Source organism: Gekko japonicus, unplaced genomic scaffold (assembly GCF_001447785.1).
Source record: "Gekko japonicus isolate JY-2015 unplaced genomic scaffold, Gekko_japonicus_V1.1 scaffold779, whole genome shotgun sequence".
NCBI classification, from domain to species: Eukaryota; Metazoa; Chordata; class Lepidosauria; order Squamata; family Gekkonidae; genus Gekko; species Gekko japonicus.
This window is the reverse complement of record NW_015174296.1, coordinates 289618-310218: the sequence shown is the minus strand read 5'-3', so window position 1 is coordinate 310218 and position 20601 is coordinate 289618. Positions and strand designations below refer to the sequence as shown.

The 20601-nt window shown below is 40.3% G+C and overlaps 1 protein-coding gene across 3 annotated transcripts in view; it reads right to left on the bottom strand.

Moving 5' to 3' along the window:
- PAM (peptidylglycine alpha-amidating monooxygenase) overlaps positions 1–20601 on the bottom strand; it is a 142665-nt gene that overhangs the window by 33376 nt on the left and 88688 nt on the right. For 2 of the 3 annotated variants that reach the window (XM_015424091.1, XM_015424090.1), the window contains 2 exons: positions 19491–19808; positions 11001–11130 (listed from right to left, as the gene is read on the bottom strand). In XM_015424091.1, coding sequence (XP_015279577.1) covers positions 11001–11130; positions 19491–19808 — 448 coding nt within the window. The remainder of the gene's footprint in view (positions 1–11000; positions 11131–19490; positions 19809–20601) is intronic. The other variant, XM_015424092.1, reaches the window with a different exon arrangement.

Genomic DNA, 20601 nt, shown 5'->3' with positions numbered 1-20601 from the left:
AAACACTAACTACTGTTTGTACATGGTACAGGTTGATAGGGACTAGCACAGACTGAATTATAAGAAAAGCTGGGAAATGGAAATATAGAGAAAAAGATACTTCTAACAGATATATGAATCTAAGCCTTGTCACTCTTCCTCTTCCTCTTGACCATCTTGTGCCCATTAGGAGTGATCAGCGGGCCAGAGCACTTCTGCAAGTGAAGGGAAGAAATACTACATTCCTTTTCTATATATTCCTATGAGTACTGCAGTCTCCCTCAGGGTCTAGGCCTAGCAACCTATGACTCAAAGACCTTAGCTCTTACTCCTCTAGTTATCTTTATTTATTTACTCCCTTCCTGAAGACTGTACATCATTTGCTTATGCCAGGGGTCCCTAACGTGGTTCCCATGGACACCATGGTGCCCGCCAACACCTTTTCTGGTGCCCACAAAGAGCTTTTAGAAAGAGGGTGGAGCCCACTGGGGCTTTTGCCCAGCAAGGCTTCTGATTGGCTGCTAGAGATCTGATTGGTCATGCAGCTTAAAAAAAATGTTGCTTTGGCAGCAGCTGCCACCACAACACAAAGATCTTCACTGCGTGACTCAAGTTAACCTGCAGCAATCATTCTGTGGCTGGTTCCACTTCCAGTGACATCCAATTTGTGGCAGATATTTTGTGGCTGCGCCCACCACGCTGTGTCAGAATTCCAAAGGTGCCTGCAGGCTCAAAAATGTTGGGAACTCCTGGCTTATGGTCTTTTATCTCAGCAAAACCAGCAGAGCTATAGAACATGATGCCAGATGAAATCCACCAGTTAAAAATCAAACCTGAGTAGCTTTAGAAAGGCACATAAAGTGTTCCTGTTTCAACAGGCCCTTCAGGAAGATGTTTGAGAAATTGTTTATCTGTGGATGGATTAGTCTGCTATTTATTTTTATATCTGTCAGCCAGCCTGTTTAGACAGATGTCTAAATTGTAAGCACTGAATTTATATTTCAAACTTATGGCCGCTTCAGAACAGTATTTGATTATCTAAAACACAGAGTTCATTAATGTACTTTAAATGACTTAAACAATTTGATCATCATACTAGTTTCACCGCAAATGATGTAAGGGACTTTCGTACCGTTATCCCAACAAAGCATTATTAGCTTTATACTTTAGCACAAGAAGCCTTTATAAACATTCCAGCTTAAGTACTTAGCAATAGAGCTTAGCAATGATCGAAACAAAGCATTTGTTTCAGTACTGGAGCTTAGCATTGATTGAAACAAAGTGTTAACTACGTATGCACATAAAATTAAATAGCATTTAATCTAATTGTAGGTAAAATTGTAATTCAATTGTCATCTAAAATGTGGAAGACATAAGATTTTTTCCAAACGTTTATTTATTAAACTAGCTCCTAAGTGCTCATGAGATCGATTTGTTAATAGAAAGCCTACTTTATAACGAGTCTGCAAACCAAATTATTAACCCTATACATTACTGTAATAAAAATAAGCCTTGCATAAAATATTTATACTATAGCTTTCAATTAAGAGAAGTGGCGTACTTTTCAAAGCAGTTGTACTTCATTGATTAGTCCACTGATCTCTTTATTAAATTTATTTGCACATGAAATCTGTAGTACTTTGTAATTAAAAATATCCATCATGTACTTACTGAATATTGTTACATGTATCTTTATCTGTTCTGCTTTTGTATAGTTTCCAAAGCAGTTTACATTTATTAATACTGAAATAAACTACATCAAATCCCAAGTGCTGGATTTAGAATGTTGTGATTTCATTGCCAGGTTACAAGGGATGGTTATTGGGCATTATGCTATAGATGCTAGTGGCATTTAATGTTCATGATCTAGGGTGGGACAACAGGAAGGACCCTGAAAGACACACCAATATTAGGTATCATCTATCTATCTATCTATCTATCTATCTATCTATCTATCTATCTATCTATCTATCTATCTATCATCTATCTATCTATCTCTATCTATCATCTATCTATCATCTATCTATCTATCTAAAATTTTAGGAACTAATAGCTATATAATAGTTATCCCTTTGACTCTTCTCTCTAAAATATCTAAAACAAGAATGCTAGAATGCAGCAAAAAAGTACATAATGAAATTCTAACACAGATATTGTGGCAGCCGCTTTATATATGCATCCACTATGGATGTAGCTCCCTGTGGCAAGCTAAAAGTGGTATTTTCAAGGAGTTATCTCATTAGGGTGTGAGAGAGAATTAAGTCGGAGACAAAATAGAATAGGTAGGCAGAAACAGTGCTAATTATGTGATAAATTTATTTTCTCAAATGAAATCCGTAAATCTCTAACAGCTTTTTCACACAATCAAGTTATTGACACTGTATGGTTAACATGGTATGGCTCAAGAGAAACATGAACAAACTCTGCTTGCAGAAGTAATCTTTGTTGCCCCCCCCTTTCTTGCAGAAGCCTCCTGCACTGCTGAAAAGATGACCCTGAGAGTTAAGGAACCCTTGAGAATAGCATGGAATGTAGCACGGAGGGTTGCAGTGCGAAGGGGAGATCAAGCAATATCACCACTTGCAGAGCAGGGGAAGGTGAATCCAATTCATGGTAAGAATAATTTAAATTCAGGCCTTATTACTGGGACATTTTACCACATTAACCCATGGATTCAGGAAAGAATCCTGACCTAACCCACTAGTTGTAGCATTTATCCTGTTATTTTTTTGACAGAGATGCTTTACCAAAACAAGAAACCTGTGAGGTTCTGTAATATTTACTTTGATGTAAAGATGCCAAATGTTGCTTGTGGGGAAATTCAGGTTAGCAACCTTTCAGAAAGATCCCCATAATATTAGGCTGAATGGATGTGACAATTATTACTCCTATTACTAATTTAATTTGCAAGTTAAAGTGGGACAGTTTTGGGTTTGTTTTTCCCCTCCCAACAGTCCTAGCTGTTAGCTGCTCACCCCTATTTACAGATAAGAAACTGAGACTGCGAGGTAATTACTAGCCCCAAGATCAAGCAATAAGCCCATAGCAAAGGTAGCAGCTAAATTCAGGTCTCCTAAATCCACTGGAGTATGCTTGTGAAGCTGGGCAACTGGCTGTATTTATTTACTGTCTATTTGGAAGAGCATACATTTCTCAGGAAAGAAAGAGAATCGATTGGCTTTATTGATTTATGTAATAATTGGTAGGTACACTGACAGTGAGGTTGCAAAGTTCCAGGTGGTCAGCGGTGTTGGTCTGAAATAGTAGAACAAATTTATCCTGTAGAACAAATGTATCCTGTAGCAGTAGAACAAATTTATCTGCTCTACTCCTACAGACAGAGATTCTCACCTGAGGGATCTACAACACAACTTTTTGGAATTAACACACCTGATGAAGTCAGGAAACAGATGAACAAAGCCAGAATTATACCCATAGAAAACCTGTTACAAGACAGGCCCAAAGGGACAATAATAGAACACCCACTAGTGGTCACATACAGCTGTCAGCTCAAAGCAGTTCAATGCATCATCAATGACTTACAGCTTCTACTGGATAATGACAGTTCTCTTTCACAAGTACTAGGGGGCAAACCTTTTCTTGCGCACAGACAGCCCCCCTGTCTCAAGCAACTCCTCATCCACAATAATGCAACATGTAATTTGAACATGGACACTAGGACGAGAGCTTGCAATAAACCCAGATGCCAACTTTGCTGCCACATGCACCCAGTCATCACAATTACTGGACCTAACAACATCAACTACACTATCAGAGGCTCATTCACTTGCTCATCTTCTAACATTATATATGCCATTAAATGCCAACAATGCCGTTCAGTTCTGTACATAGAACAAACAGGACAAACCGTACACCAGAGGATAAATGAACGCAAAATTGACATCAGGAATCACAAGACTGAGAAACCTGTAGGAGAGCACTTCAGCCTTCCAGGACATTCAATGAATGACCTCAAAATAGCTGTTTTATTACAAAGGAACTTCAGGAACAGAATGAAAAGGGAAATTGCTGAATTACAAGTTATTACAACACTAAGAACAAAAACCTCCTCAGGACTCAACAGGAATATTGGTTTCTTATCTCATTACATATGCTAACTCATTCAGTCTTCACATATGTATTCTCAGCAAGATGGGCTATACATCCTCTGTATTTTAGTGTATTTCTTTTTCAGAATAGTATATTAGAATACTGAATGTAATGCAAGGAATATTGGGATGTTTTGCTGACATACCACTACACCCATTTAAAAAAAAATGCTTTAAAGTTACCTCCACGCCTGAGAGGAGATGAATGGTGAGTCTCAATTTACTTCCCACAATTAGAAAAGATGCCTTGACACACTTTTCCCCTAGTTTGACATTTTTATTGCTTTGGTGTCCTCTCCCCCCCTTAATTAAATCGAAATAATTGTTCACTTTATAACCTTAGCATGTTAGTTTTGTTTTTGCAGAACTTAAAATATCTTCATCGTGTTACATGTAAATTTGCTGTTCAGCCTGTCTATAAGTTTGAACTCTATCTTCCTTTCCAGTGTATTTGAAAAAGTGTGTGCACAATAAAGCTCATACCCTGAATAAAACTTTGTTGGTCTTAAAGGTGCCACTGGACTCTAAAAGTGGGGTTGCATATATTCCTCCAGATGCTATGCTTACAGTGTGCTCTAGAACTGCATTCAAATACTCAGTGCTCTCAATTAGCTGGCTACATTTACTTATCAGAACATGTAGCTTTTATCTTCATGTATTATTAAAACATTGCTACCATTTTGTGCAGTGCCTAAAGCACTCATAATTTATTTGACTCTTCCTTGTTGTACAATGGGGATGTAATCAACTAGAAAGAATGAAGAGAGTTCCCGAGGCCAATAATTGAGCACATTTATGGCTGGTAAAGAACATTACACCCAATTAAAAATTCCACATTAGTTTTATGATTACGTGTATATATTTAGACAGGACTGGAAATCTAGTTCTAGAAGGGAAAAACAACTTTTCCATCCATACTATTACCTTATTCTTACTGGCAACATGCATTTTCATGCAGGTATCATATTCAAACGCTTCTTCAATAACTTAACACTCAGAGTGATGTTCCATGGAAGAAACAGGAGGGAGAATTTCTTGCTTACATTCTTTATACTTGATGCAACTACAGAGGCTGTCCCTACTCTAGTTGGCAGAACTTTCCAGACTGAGCTGGTCAAATTTCTGCCTGCTTCCTTAAATTTTAATCAAATTAGAATATATAGCAATGCTGCCTTATGTTACAAAATCATTGCATAAATGGCAAAACTCTGATCAACTCATCATTTGCACCTCCCTGTGGTTGAATTAGCTGTAGCAGCACAGACCACGTCTGGCATGTCTTCGGAGGCTAAAAATGTGTCAGTATCCAGTAATAGCTAAATAGGTTCACAGCGAGAATGCCAAACAATCTATGCTTGTAAGAAGTTACTCCAGAAATTACTCTCTAAGATAGCTACATTAGAAACAACAAAGTATATAACGGCAAATACTTCAACAAAGATCTAACCAGGACCACAGTGTTGGTGTACCATGTTATGGTGTGTGTGTGTGGCTATTTTTGAGCCAAAAACGCTTGCAACTTCTCCCATTCATGTGTACAGAAAAGAATGTCTATTTAGGACTACAGAGATCCATCCAGTAAAAGTGATTTATTTGAGGAAAATCTGAACAGCTGCTTAAGTAGCATATACAAGCAGTACTTTGCATTCTGAGAAACTAAATAGAGAATCCTAATGCTTTTCAGGATTTCCTTGATCTCCTTTTCTCTTTCTCATCCACTTGTCTTTAATCATTTGCATTCTGCCTGCCTACATATCTGTGGCCTTCTCATTAATTTCAGATTTACAAAGGAAATTTCTAGTCCATAATTATTGAGAGCATGTAAACAACTTTTCAATATCACTCTTCTGTCTATTAAAAAGGTTTTAATTCAAGGCATTCTGGGAGTTCTGTGTCCTACCCTAGAATCATAGAATCAGAGAGTTGGAAGGGACCTCTAGGGTCATCTATAGTCCAAACTTCTGCACAGTGCAGGAAATTCACAAATACCTCCCCCTCCACACCCCCAGTGACTGCTGTTCCACACCCAGAAGATCACAAAAAAACAACAAAAACAAAACCACTCTCCAGGATCTCCAGCCAAACTGGCCTGGATAAAAATTGCTTCCTGACCCTGCCTTACTCTGAGGCTACCAGTCCTTCCTATTATTCAACTCATCCACTGTTCCATTTCTTCACTTTCCTCTATGACTCCAGACACTGCCGAAGCATTGTTTCAGAGGGTAACTGAGCTGGTCTGCAGTAGAACAGCCAGATTCAAGCCCAGCAGCACCTCGGAGACCAACAAGATTTTCGGAGTACAAGCTTTGGAGAGTCAAAGCTCCCTTCGTTGGGTATCACATACCGCACAACATATTTTGTCCACCAAATATGTAATTTTTGGTGGGAACAATATTAACCTTATCTGTCAAGAACTTCAGGGATAGAAATGTCTGTACCTATGTGTAAGGTGCTCCTAAGCATATTGGCACCCATTGGAACTCAAAGCAAAACCAAACAAAGCCCTCAATATTTTAAGAGGTTAATTCAGCTTCAACCCAGGAAGACTCATTTGAATAACAGACTTTAAATATTTGAATCACAGTTGCTCCACACAAGTTTCAGATGCAGCAAATGAAAACAGTCTTATGCTAAATGAACTGCCAATCTAATTTCATTAATCTTCAATCTATTTTCTTCACCTATAGAGAAGGGCTTGTAAACAGGCATTGAAGGAAGAGGGAGAATCCCCCCCCTCCCAAGAAAATATAATCAGTATACTCAGGGGTCATTTCGTAGAAAAAGAGGTGCAGGAGCTCATTAGCATAACTCATTAGCATGACTTATTTGCTAATAGTAAAGGAGAGGAGTAAAGGAGAGGAGTTGGATTTGGGCAAATCTTCCAGTGTTTTCGTAAATTCCTTATGGTTATATTTGAGTAAGTCTGATAGATTAAGAGGGATTTGTATTCCCAAAAATATCCAAAGTTTCTTCTGCCAGCAGAAGTTGGTGTTATGCATTTGACCATTTTTATTTTTAATCACATGAATGGCATTTTCGGAGACCCATTTCTTAAATTTCCAAGAAAGTAGTTTAATGGATTGCGGAGCTTTGAACCAATATTTTTGCTTAACATAAGCTATCCTTTTTTGTATTTGGGAGACCTCAATGGTTTCCAATTTTTTCTGCTCTAAGATTAACTTTTTGTATGTGCGTTTTCTACCGTATTTTCTATACATATCTTCCAATTATTTTATTCTATTAATCATTTCCTGTTTTAATTTAATTTTTTCTTTTTTATAGGAGGATGCAATGGCTATTAGTTTACCTCTGACAACAGCCTTCAGAGCATCCCACACAAGGGCTCATTAAACTCCACAAGTTGCATTATGCTGAAGATATTCTTTAATTTCCACTTCTATTGAGTCTGTGATGCATTTTAATAATAAAAGTTTTGGATCCAATCTCCATGTGTAGTTGCATACTGTTTTATTTCTGTCTTCCATAAGCCATTCTACCCAGGAGTGGTCAGACCATATTCTGGCACCTATGTTTGCATCTATGAAGAAGTTTGAAATAGCTGATGACACCAAAATGAAATCTATTCTTGTGTGTGTGTTTGGAATCTAGAAGAGTAGTAAGTAAAATCCTTAGCCAATGGGTTCCTTAATCTCCAAATATCAGTAAGACTGAAATGGTGTAGAATTTGAGCTAACTCCAATTGGCCAGAAGATGTTGGAGATTGTGTCTTCTTGTTAGTTTTCACTTTTAGTCTGGATCTATTTAGATTACAATTAATAATGTAATTAAGGTTTTCCCCAATCACACAAGGGTCGTTACTAAAGGCTTCAAGCTTGAGAAGAGTATTTCTGATAAGATCGATTTGGCCATCATTGGGCGCATATAAGAAAACAAGAGTGATAGCAGAACCACTCAACGTACCATTTAAAAATATATATATCTACTATTAGGATCTTTTCCAACTTTAACTACTTGAAATCTCACAGTTTTGTTAAATAGAATTGCAACACTGTGCACTTTGGAGGTGCCCTGCACTTGGTATTGTTGTGAAAACCTGGTGGAAGTGAATACAGATTCTTGCTTTCCTTTTAAATGAGTTTCCTGTAAGAATATAACATCAGAGTTTTGTCTTAGAATTGCAGAGGCCACCCTTTTCCTCTTGATAGGCAAGTTTAAACCTCTGCAGTTTAGTGAAAGAAATTTAACTTGTGGATTAGAATTCATAATATCAGAGAGTGGGAGAGCCAGTCATATAAAATAACATTTAACATGACATTTAAGAATGTTATAAGAGTAGATGCAGCTATAGTTTTAATTCTGTAAATCTGCCAGACTAATATAGCCCTTAAGTTAACCCAATTTATTAGCATGTATAACCTGTTTTGACTTAAATGTTAGAAAAGATCAATGTCCATAAAATGAGGGAAGAAGATAGTTAGCATGCAGTATAATAAAACATTTCGTGACTTAGGAGTACAAAGTTTTGAGATTGCATAATTAAATATGTTAACTTCAAAAATAAAGGTAAAGACAACGAATAATGAGTAACGAAACCAACACAGAGCCATCTCTTGGACTCTGTTGTCCCTTCTCTTCAAGGACTGAACTATGGCAAATTGTAGTGGTAGAAGTTTAACAAGGTATGGTAGAGGACTAGACTACCACCCTCCTTTCCCCCCCCCCAGTGATATTCAATAAAAATGGAAACTTAATATTAATTATAAAGATTGAGAATCAAAATTACAACAGTCAACCTTTTCACTTACAAAGAAAGCTAAAACACTCCAAAATTGCTTTTAAAAGTGGTAATTAAGAACTCTGAATTTTTGGTGTTAAGATTAGTGTGGCTTAAAAAGTGCCCAGATAGAATAGATAACATACATTTGAGTTATATTGCAAACCAATACTTAAGCAAAATACTTAAGCTTCAAGTGTTTCTAATCCTGCAGTCTCTTCTTTCCTGCACTGTGCACCAGCAGGAGGCTGCGGTTTCTTGCTGCTTGGGTGCGTTGTCTGATGGAAGAATGGGTGGAGGTTGCAGATTAATGTCCTGTAGAAGTTTCATGCCTGATTCCATGCCTGAAGCTTGGAACATAGTCCTTTGGTGGAGGACTTGCAGTTTGTAGTACGCCACCCATTTATAACAGATTTTTGCATTGTTTAGTGCAGTAATAATGGGTTTTAACGATTTCCTCCGTTGCAAGGTCTCAGAAGATAGATCCTGGAGTACTAGGACGTTGTTTTGCATTTGTAGAAATCCATTTGATCTTGCCATGTAGAGTATTTTCATTTTTGTATGGGAGTCCATAATTTTTACAATAACGTCTCTTGGTGTGTTATTTTGGCACACCAAAGGGGATCCCACTCTAAAGGCAAAGTTAATCAAAGGAGCTACACGCATTTCCAGATCTAATATTCCTGCCAGCCATGACACTATGAAATTTTTAAACTCAGCTGACTGTTCAATATCTTCAGGGATCCCCCTAAATTTAAGATTATTAACTTTCAGCTGGTTCTCTAACAAGATAATTTTATCAGTGGCCCATTCAACTTTTTTATAAAAATAACAAGCATCATCTTGTAGAGTTAGGCTGGATTCCATGGTGGAATCTGCCCTTTGTGCTATTTGGGCCACTGATTGCTTTAATTCAGTTAATTGTGTAGTCAGTGGCAGTAAGAGTTCAGTAATCATTGCAGACATTTTTTTTTTCAAGAGATTGCAACGAATAATAGAATTCGTGCTGGGAGACTATCAATCTTCCGGTTGTTGGTCCATGAGGTCTGCTGCCATTATGTGGTCTTTTTTGGTGGTCTTATTAGCAGGACCTTTTTTCGCGGTCTTGGGAAAATATGATGAGATGGCTTTACTTACAGGCATTGCATTTCTGTCTTTTGTGCCAGAGTTCTTTTGGAGCTTGATAGGTCTTAAAACGGTCGACTTTGATGGTGTAGAGGGGGAAGAGTTAGCAGGAGCTAATTGCTCAGGTGTCCATTGCTCTCAGTGTCAACACCACGCCCTCATTCTTTATGACCAATGTGACAGTTCCACCTGCTTGTAATTTATCATATTCTTTACAAAATTCAGTAACAGTAACAGGGAGGGGGGGGGCGCAATGATAGGCACATGTGAAAGCAATGAAGAACGGACCATAGAATCATAGATGGAAGGGACCTCCAGGGTCATCTAGTCCAACCCCTGCACAATGCAGGAAATTCACAAATACCCCCCCCTCACACCCATAGTGACTGCTGTTCCACACCCAGAAGATGACAAAAACCCTCCAGGATTGCTTCCTGACACCAAAGTGGTAATCAACATTTCCCTGGGCATGTAAAAAAGAGCCACGAGAACTAAGCACTGAGGCAACCCTTCCTGCCCTCCCTCTCGTGATCTGCCTAAGTTCACAGAATCCGCATTGCTGTCAGATGGCCATCTAGTCTCTGTTTGAAAACCTCCAAAGAAGGAGAGCTCACCACTTCCTGAGGAAGCCTGTTCCACTGAGGAACTGCTCTGTCAGGAAATTCTTCCTAACGTTTAGCCGAAAATTCTTCTGATTTAATTTCAACCTGTTGATTCTGGTCCGACCTTCTGGGGCAACAGAAAACAACTCCACATTATCCTCTAGATGACAGCCCTTCAAGTACTTGAAGATGGTTATCATATCACCTCTCAGTCGTCTCCTGTCCAAGCTAAACATACCCAGCTCCTTCAACCTTTCCTCATAGGACTTGGTCTCCAGACCCCTCACCATCTTCATTGCTCTCCTCTGGACATGTTCAAGTTTGACTATATCCTTCTTAAATTGTGGTGCCCAAAACTGAACACAATCCTCTAGGTGAGGTCTAATCCGAACAGAGTAAAGAACAGACACATCCTTTCAATATACTTCTAAGTTTAGAATGCTTGCTTACTTTCCATCCCATACATGATCACCCCTGTGGAAAACCACCAAGTTACTATTAGGATCCAAGGCCAGTCCAGAAACCTGGCCCACTTTGAGATTTATTCCAGGCCAGTCAGCAACTTCTTCTATGCTTAATTCTGAAAGATAAAATATAGAAAAATTTGTATACACATTTTATATTAATAGTTAATGATATAATTCATTATATATTTGAAGGCAATATAATAATGATAACAAGTGTACTAAGGAGAAAACCTTAATTAATATATTTTTAAAGACCAAAACTGTACCTTTATTAGCAGAACCATAAAAAGAACTGGTGCCATTTCATTTAGAAGTTTAAATTGGCTTAGTGGTCCCAACTCAAGAGAGTTTTGTTGAAAGGTCTTTGACATGGTAATATATTTGGAAGCAGCACTTCTGGCTTTCGTACTGTTGTGAAACACCTTAAATTATTTTATATAGATACTTAATCTTATATCCTAAACAGCCCAATTCCAAGCATGCTTACTCAGAAACAAGTTCAGTAGCATGCAATTCTAGGTCTGCACAGTTATTATTATAGGCCTAGTTGCCTAAGATGAAGATAGGGTTGCCAGGTCCCATCTTCTTCCCAGCAGGGGGGATTTGGGGGGCAGTCTGGGAGGGGGAGGGGCATCCCCAACGCAATGACATCATGCAGAGTGACATCATTGTGTTGGGGGACACTGCACAGTGCACACATCCCCCCTCGCTTTTCCCCAACCATTTAAAGGGAACCTTCCCTTTAAATGGTTGGGGGGAAAGTGGGCACTGCACTCGACTGCCCTCCAAGCAACACATTCACAGCTTGCAGGGCAGGAGCTGGCAGCCCCTGCTTGAAAAGAGTGTGCACCCTCTTCCCCTGCCCTGCAAATCATGAATTCGTGGCTCATGGGGCAGGCATGCACATTTCCCACTCTTTTCAGGCAAGGCTGCAGACCACTGTTTGGGGTAGGGCTTCCCCCCACTGGCCAGCATCTGGGGGAGCCCCAAAAATCATGGGATCCCCCACCCCCACCCAGGAAATGGCAGTCTTAGATGTAGACTTTGATTCAAGACAAAATTAAGAAAGCCAAAATTTGTATTCTGGAAAATGGATGTTACTTTGAGGAGAACATTTATTATAAAAAACAGGGACACAATTTTTATTCTAATTATAAACATGCCCAGACAAGTACGCCTCTGTTTTAGGGAATTTAAGCCCCCATTCTTTCCCCCCAGAGTTTCAGATTTTTCTGCAAACCTGGACTGGGGGGGGGGGTCATCACCCAATTTTCCTGTAAAATCACATTTCTGGCTACATGGCCCTGATCCACTGATTTAATTATTTGCAGAAGGGCTATGTTGACTATTAGATATACTGGTAATTCCTGTGTCTATTATAAAGAAATATAATGTAGTTTCAAAGATATATTTACTGTTTAAATGGGACTCATTTTGTCTACAATTAATATGCAGTTTCTACAATAGGGACACACTATTGGAGAGTTCAGTGTTTTCAATTTTATAACGTTTCACTCAAAATCCAAATATGCCAAGTATCCTACTGTAACTATGTGGGACTGTTTGTGACCAAACACACCTTCTTTTGCTTACTATTTTCAACTTGTTTTTCTCATCCTCTCAGCTTAGAGTTGCCCACCTCCAGGCAGGGCCTAGAGATCTCCTGGAATTACAACTGATCTCCAGCTGACAGAGATCCGTTCCCTTGGAGAAAACGGCTGCTTTGGAAGGTGGACACTATGGCACTACAGCCTGATAAGGTCCCTCCACTCCACAAACCCCAACCTCCCCAAGCTCCACCCCCAAATCTCTCGGAATCCCCAAATCTGGAATTGGCAACCCTATCTCAGATGGCAAAAAAAGTAAGATACATGTTCAAAGAGGGTGCAGAAGTTTGCAGTCCACTCTCTCCTAGTACTGTATATATTCACAATTTTGCTTTTGAAAATGAAGGCATGTATATTTCTAAATCCCATAAATTTGCCAGATAATACAATATTATATACTTAATTATGAATTGTGCATCTTATGTTGTTAAAGCAGTAAAATAAGTTTAGGTTTGATAAGAAAAAGTATTGCATATATGACAATTTGCCCCCAATTTTTTACTTTTTCAAAAAAAATAATAATCTACCAGAATAAAATAAAAACAAGGCTGATTCCAGTCTTTACTGACATGCTACTTTGCACAACATTCAGTAAAAAAACCCCACCACTCAAGAGATTACTGTCTGTCATTGAAATTCTTCAGTCATACTATACTTAAGGCAGTATGTTGTTTCCTTCACTATTACTTGCATATTTAAATCAGAAAACCACATTCAGCATTCAGTTTCTAGCAATATTTATCATGTGTTTTGTTATCTGTTTGTTGATCTAATAAGGAAGGACTTCTAACACCCTAACGGGACTAAAGTCCTGTTGGCTATGCTATTACTAGCCACATTTAAAGGAAAATGCCCAAACAACTCCACAGATACATTATAACATTTCTATTATGGACCAATAGCTTGGTGGTTATATTTAAAACAGCATACTTTAAAACAAGGGTTAACAGTAACTATTATCTATTTTTGCAAAAAATATCCTTGAAAGAAGTTGAAAAACACAACCTGGCATATATAACCAAGATCTAGGTGGGCGAACAGGAAGGAGTAAATCTCTCCCAAGTGCCCACCTGGGTACCTGGTTCAGCACCAGGGTAGATGTGATGGCCAGGGGGAGGTTTGCCATGGTCAACTCTATAGGAATCACATCTCTCTCTCCAGGCACCTTGTCCGTCCGACAACTGGTCTGGAGTGTGTGCACCTTGTGTTGGGCAAACAGGACAAATTGGGGATTCTGGTGTTGTACCGCCCACCCTGTAACCCATCAGTCTCCCTACTTAAGCTGATGGAGGCGATCTCAGATGTGATGTTGGAGTCCCCCAGGTTGTTGGTTCAGGGGAACATCAACATTCACAATAAGGGCACCCTATCTGGGGTGGCTCAGGATTTCATGGTCGCCATGACAGCCATGGGACTGCCCCAACATATCATCGACCCAATGCATGTAGCGGGGCATACTCTAGACTTAGTCTTTTCAGCCAGACTTGAGGATGGTGCTCTGAGTGTGAAAGACTTTGATTTAGTCCCTTTGTCATGGACAGATCACCGCCTGCTGAGATTCAGACTTACGGTGACTTTTCCCCTTCACAAAGGTGGGGGACCTATTAATATGGTCCATCCCCAGAGGTTAATGGCTTTGCATGGTTTCCAGAGGGCTCTGGTTTTTTTCCCAGCTTACATGACTGGCACTCCTGTCGAAACCCAGGTCGCTCTGTGGAATATGGAAATTACCCAGGCAGCTGACATGATCGCTCGTAAGTACCCTCTCTGTTGTAGAGCTCAGATTGCCCCACAGTATACCCCATAGCTGAGAGCAATGAAACAATTTAGGAGATGGCTGGAATGCAGTCGGAGGAGAACTCCCAGTGAATGTAACAAAACCTTGGTATTTGCTTATAATCGGGTATATTTTGAGGCAATGAGGGCAGCAAAGAAACAATACCTCACTGCCTCTATTCACTCCACTCTTTGCCACCCAGCAGAGCTTTTCACAATTGTCTGGGGCTTATTACATTCTGATCTCAGGGATTCCTTGGAACCACCCCTGGCCCACCGTAATTCACTTGCTGGGCACTTCCAGGAAAACGTTTGTTGTGTTCGCCAGGACTTAGACTCCAGAGTTACAGCAGTGGAATTAGTGGAGATATCCAGTGCACAGCCTTATTCAATTTTATTGAATGAGTTTCAGTCAGTACAGCTCGAGGATGTGGACAAGGTGCTTGGACAGGTTCCTTCAGCCACCTCTGTACTGGATCCTTGCTCTTTCTGCCTCATAAAAGCAACAACAGAGGGATAACCGGCTGGGTCAGAGAGGTTATTATTATTCCTTGTGAGAGGGATTGGTCCCATCCAGAAGTGGTGAGACCACTTCTTAAGAAACCCTCTCTTTTGGGGGGGGTATGTTTGCATTTGTGTGTGAGTGGGCCCATGTCTGGAAGTCATGACAACCTCTGGCGACTCCTACTGGGGCATGCAGGATGGTCAGAGAAGTGGCTTGATAGCCTGCCTCTGGCCTCTCTTGACCCAGAAGATCTGAAAAACTACAGGCTGGTTGCAAATATCCCTTTCCTTGACAAGTTACTAGAGAAGGTGACTGCCAGCCAACTCCAGTTCATTTCAATTGGGATTCAGGCCTGTTTTTAGCATGGAACCAGCCTTGGTCACCCTGTATGATAACCTATGCTGTGAGCAACAAGGGGGAGTGCAACCCTGTTGATACTACTGGACCTCTTGGCGGCCTTTGATACCATCAACCATGGTACCCTTCTGGAGCAGCTGGCTGAGGTGGGAATAGGGGACACTGTGTTGCAGTGTTTCCATTCCTACTTGGAAGGCCATCTCCAGAAAGTGGTGCTTGGGGAACACTGATCAGACCCATGGACTCTCCAGCAGGATGTTCCGCAGGGGCCTGTTCTGTCCCCCATGCTATTCAACATCTACATGAAACCATTGAGTGGGGTCATATGGAGTTCTGGTGTGTGTTTCTATCAGTAGGCTGATGACACATAGCTCTATTTCTCCTTTTCATCTTCAGCAGGTGAGGCTGTGGATGAGCTAAACTGCTGCCAGGCCACAATAACGGACTGGACGAGGGCTAACAAACTGAAGCTCAATCCAAATAAGACTGAGATGCTGTTGGTAGGCACTTCCTCTGAACTGATGAGGGTGTTCAACCTGTACTAGACAGGGTTGCACTCCCCCTGAAGGAGCAGTTCATAGCTGAGGGTGCTCCTGGATCCATCTGTGTCACTTGAGGCTCAGATGGCATCGGTGGCTCAAAGTGCTTTCTATTAGCTTCGGCTGGTGGCCCAGTTGCACCCCTATCTGGACGTGGATAGCTTGGTTTCAGTTATCTATGCTCTGATAATCTCCAGATCGGATTACTGCAACACACTCTACGTGGGACTGCCCTTGAAGACAGTTCAGAAGTTACAGCTGGTGCAGAATGCGGCAGCCAGATTAATAGCTGGGACCCGAAGGTCCAAACATATAAGACCAATTCTGGCCTGCCTGCACTGGCTGGCTGTATGCTTCCGATACCAATTCAAGATGCTGGCTTTAACCTATAAAGCCCTACATGGCTTGGGATCACAATACCTGTTGGAGCACATCTCCCAGCTTTGATCTACCCAAACACTGCAGTCAACCTCCGGGGCCTTCCTTCGGGTGCAAACTCCTTGAGAGGCTTTGAGGGTGGCTACTAGGAGGAGGGCCTTTTTGGTGGTGGCCCCCCGCCTTTGAAACAACCTCTCAGCTGGAGCCTGTTTGGTGCCAGACTTGCCATCCTTCAAGCACCAGCTAAAGATAGCCCTCTTCACAGAGGCCTTCAAAGATCTTTTCAGACGTTCAGGGGCCCAACATGATTACTGAGGTGGTGCTGTTAACTGTTCTTGCTGTTTTTACTGTTTTTAATGTTTCTACTGTTTTTAATGTTTTATACTAATTCCTATTTATTGTATTTTACCGTTCTGTATTGTTCTAAACTGCCCAGGAAGCTTTGACTGTGGGTGGCATAGAAATGCAATTAACAACAATACAATTTTGAAGCAAACACATAGGCCAAAGGCCTCACATCCAATTCTGACTTTCCACACCTAGAACTGTCAAGGTTTCTGCATTAGCAACAAACATGGGACCAAATTACAGAACTATCACAATATCCACAAGTCAAGCAACAGCTGACTTTGCTGTGATAGGCAGTTTTTATAAGCTTTGAAGGTACTTAGTCAATTTGGTGAGAAATCTTTTCATACTGAGAGCCAGTGCAGACAAAAGGCTCCATTCTGAGATGGTACTAAAACATGGCTAAGGAAGCATGATGTCTAAATTGACAAACTATATTTTGTAACTGGCTAAATGCCTATCAGAAACTACATGCCTATCAGAAACCAAGCTTTAAAGTGGGTTTAAATCACTTTCACTTCTGTCACACACTGCTATCTGTTCAGAAGCTGAAGTGGCACCCCCAATACACCTCTATCACTGCATCCCAAGCACAGACATCCTTGTTCAGTGGCACCCAGTTGCAGAGGCTGGAAGTTTTCCATCAAACTATCAATGGTTACAGAAATTATTGCAGCTTCAAAGGCTGCTACAGTACAGAGAAGGGAGTAAACTTATGAAACTAAGTGGTGGGAAGATAAGAAAAAAAAGCTGACAAACAGCTAAACCATTATTTGCTTTTGTATTAAACTGTGAAATTCAAGTAGGAGCTTTGTTGTGTCCCCTTATCACAAACTCTGCACTTCCAGCTGATTCTAAGGAGGCTGCAGAAATCTTGAATGGTGCCTGGTGGCAGTTTTGCAGTATATGCGGGCTAATGAACTGAAGCTTAATCCTGCCAAGATGAAACTGCTACTGGTGGGTGGAAGGTCGGAATCAGGATTCAAGGTGCCATCCATTCTGGATTGGGTTGCACTCCTCTTGAAGGAACAGACCCGTAGTCTGGGAGTGGTCTTGGATCCAGACAATAAGCAGGAGACTGCTGAATAAACAGGTGGCCACTCTGGCCAGGAGTTTCTTTAACCAGCTTCAACTGGTCAGCTAGCTGCAAACTTTCCTGGGCAGAAAAGATCTGGCTACTCTGGTGCATGGTTACATCTAGCTATAAATTCTGTAAATACACAAAATCTTCTGGAGTTGCCTAATGACCTACTTTAGTAAGGGTTTATAAAATGGGAAAAGTGATTTTAAATATTTGTGAAATTCTAGCTTTTGTGAATGTAAGCTATTTTGAATCCAAATTGTATGCAGAAAAGTGGGATAAAAAAAATTCTAGAATGTTTTTGGGTAATATTTGATGTGATCTCTGGATTTTTATCTGTTTTAGTCTTGAGTGCTGCTAAATGGTGCTTATAATATTGCATTTTATTTGCTTTAATCTCATGAGCAGTCTTTAGAGTGTTTGTTCACAGAATGGTGCCGTAGATGTTGTCTACACAGGCTAACATATATGTTTAGAAGTTAAATTCATGGTTAGCACAAACTATGATTTGGCATTACATCTGAATCAAGCAATAATTGGAGCAGATTTGCTAAAGAAATAACTTGTGAAAGTGGTCTACTCATGTGAGCAATCAGAATCATGTGGGATGGGGACAATGCAAGGTTTCAAGCTGGAAAAGAAGGATGAAACCACACCAGCTCCTACACCAGTTTGGTGTAGTGGTAGTGTGTGGACTCTAATCTGGGAGAACTGGGTTTGATTCCCCACTCCTCCACTTGCACCTGCTGATGTGACTTTGGGTCAGTCACAAGCTCTGACACAGCTGTTCCTGAAAGAGCAGTTTCTGTCGGAGTTCTCTCAGCCCCGCCTACCTCACAGGGTGTCTGTTGTGGGGAGGGGAAGGGAAAGGAGTTTGTAAGACTCCAAGTGAAGGGCGGGGTATAAATCCAACCTCTTCTTCTTCTCTACATGAACACATGAAGCTGCTATAGGAACTGAGTCAAACCAATGGCCTGTTGCGGTCAATCTTGTCAGAGTAGACCAGACTGACCTCAACAGGCCATGGGCAGTGGCTCTCCAAGGTCTCAGGCACAGACTCTCATATCACCTATTACCTGATCCTTTTAACTGTTGACGCAGGGACTCTACCTGGGACCGTCTGCTCACAAAGCTGATGTTCTACCACTGAACCATGGCCCCATTCCTCATACAAGTATCATGAATAATGATTTATAAAGCTAAGTCAGCTCCAACAAGATATGCATCAGCTTTGTTTCCATAAAACAATTCAGAGACCAGTACAATATTTATAGAAAAACACTGAAATCAAGGAAAATACAACAAACAAAATATAATACACATAAACTATTTTTAGTACTTGATAAGACATTCAGCCTGCAAAATACAAAGGGTGTCATTGCCTTCCTAAGAGGGAGTGAAATAAAGCCAGCTGCAGAAACAAACAGAAAGTCAGACAAAAATGAATTAACAGCACTCCATTTTGATTACTTTGTTAGCAAAATTTAACCATTTTATCCAGTTCAAATTCTTATTAAAATGCCACACTAAATTACTATTATTAACTTTTTCCTTAACAGTAATTTGATGCTCAGAATACTGCAGAAGATATTTATATGATCAAATCATTTAAAAACAAATATATAGAGCAGACAGCTACACAAGAAACAAAACATACTGACCATTCGTCAGAGTTAAGAATGACAACAGAAGCACTGCTTTGGTCGTTGCTGACTCAAACTGAACAAAATGAATTTTTCATCAGCACATCTGTTATAAGAGGAATATGATGCACTGTTTTCTTTTTAAAAAGACGAACACCAACTGATATTCCCTTCCAACTCAGCTGAAGTTGAATAGTTTATATTATGAAGACTGTAAAACAGAAACAACCCCAACCCACCTCCTGTGCGTTCTTTTTCCCAGTTCCCTCCACCATGTTTTGGTTGCTGCAAAGCAAGATGCCTGTTCTCTGGTGGCCTCAAGGTAGATTCTAATCTGTGAAATTTGTGAATTCTGTCTCTGACAAGAATTGCATTGGCCCTTTCATCGTTATTGGAAACCTCTCTGGCATCAGGCCAGCCAAGATCCTTCTTCTGGACTACATTAGCAATTTCAGCTACAAGATCTGATTCTGCCTTTTCTGTAGGGTTATACTTGTGCACATGAACAACATCTTCCCTTTCTCCTAGCAGCTTGGAAATGAGTGAATAGAAATCACCTGTGTAGACAAAAAGAAAGAAAACAGATAAGAAAAAGAAAGGCAAGAGAAGTCAGACAGATTGCAAAGTTTTGTAGTGAACTTGACAAAGAATAGAAAGTGATTCCTAGAAGACGGTTTGATTCAAAATTATTGGCTGTTCATTTGCTTCCACCCCCCCCCTCAAGAAAACTCTTGGCATGGATTATAAAGCTCTATAATATTCTTCATTTACACAACAATGCCTACTTTGGCATTATCCTACACAAAAACAAATGAGACCCTCACCTCTAAAGGAAAGTCCATGGGAACAAAGCTATAATCACTAAAAGAAATGTTACCATTATTTCACTGGAAAACTGATGCACTTACCTATATGACCTCTCCTTCCAACAGTAGCATTAATTCCAAAGTTATGAGGTGATACCCCCTCCATTCAAAGGAAGCAGAACCTTGAAGTAAAACCAGTTCCAAACAAAGCCTATTCACTTTTTCAGCAGAGGCCATGCAACTCATAACATATGCCTCTGTCAATGCTACTTATAAGCTCAATTGTATAAAATTAATGGTGGTTTTGTGTTCCTCTAAATTTTGTGGCACTGCATTTTATGCCCATACACACACACACACACACACACACACACACACACACACACGCAGTAAAGCCCGTTGTGGAAATAAATACAACGAGATCTAGAAAGAGGCTCTGGGGGAGTGCTCTGGCTTTGGGCAAACAGTGTCATTTTCCTGTGGTGACCTCAGCAGGGTATAATGAGTCCACTGTTTTCTCCAGAGGAACTGATCTCTGCTCCCT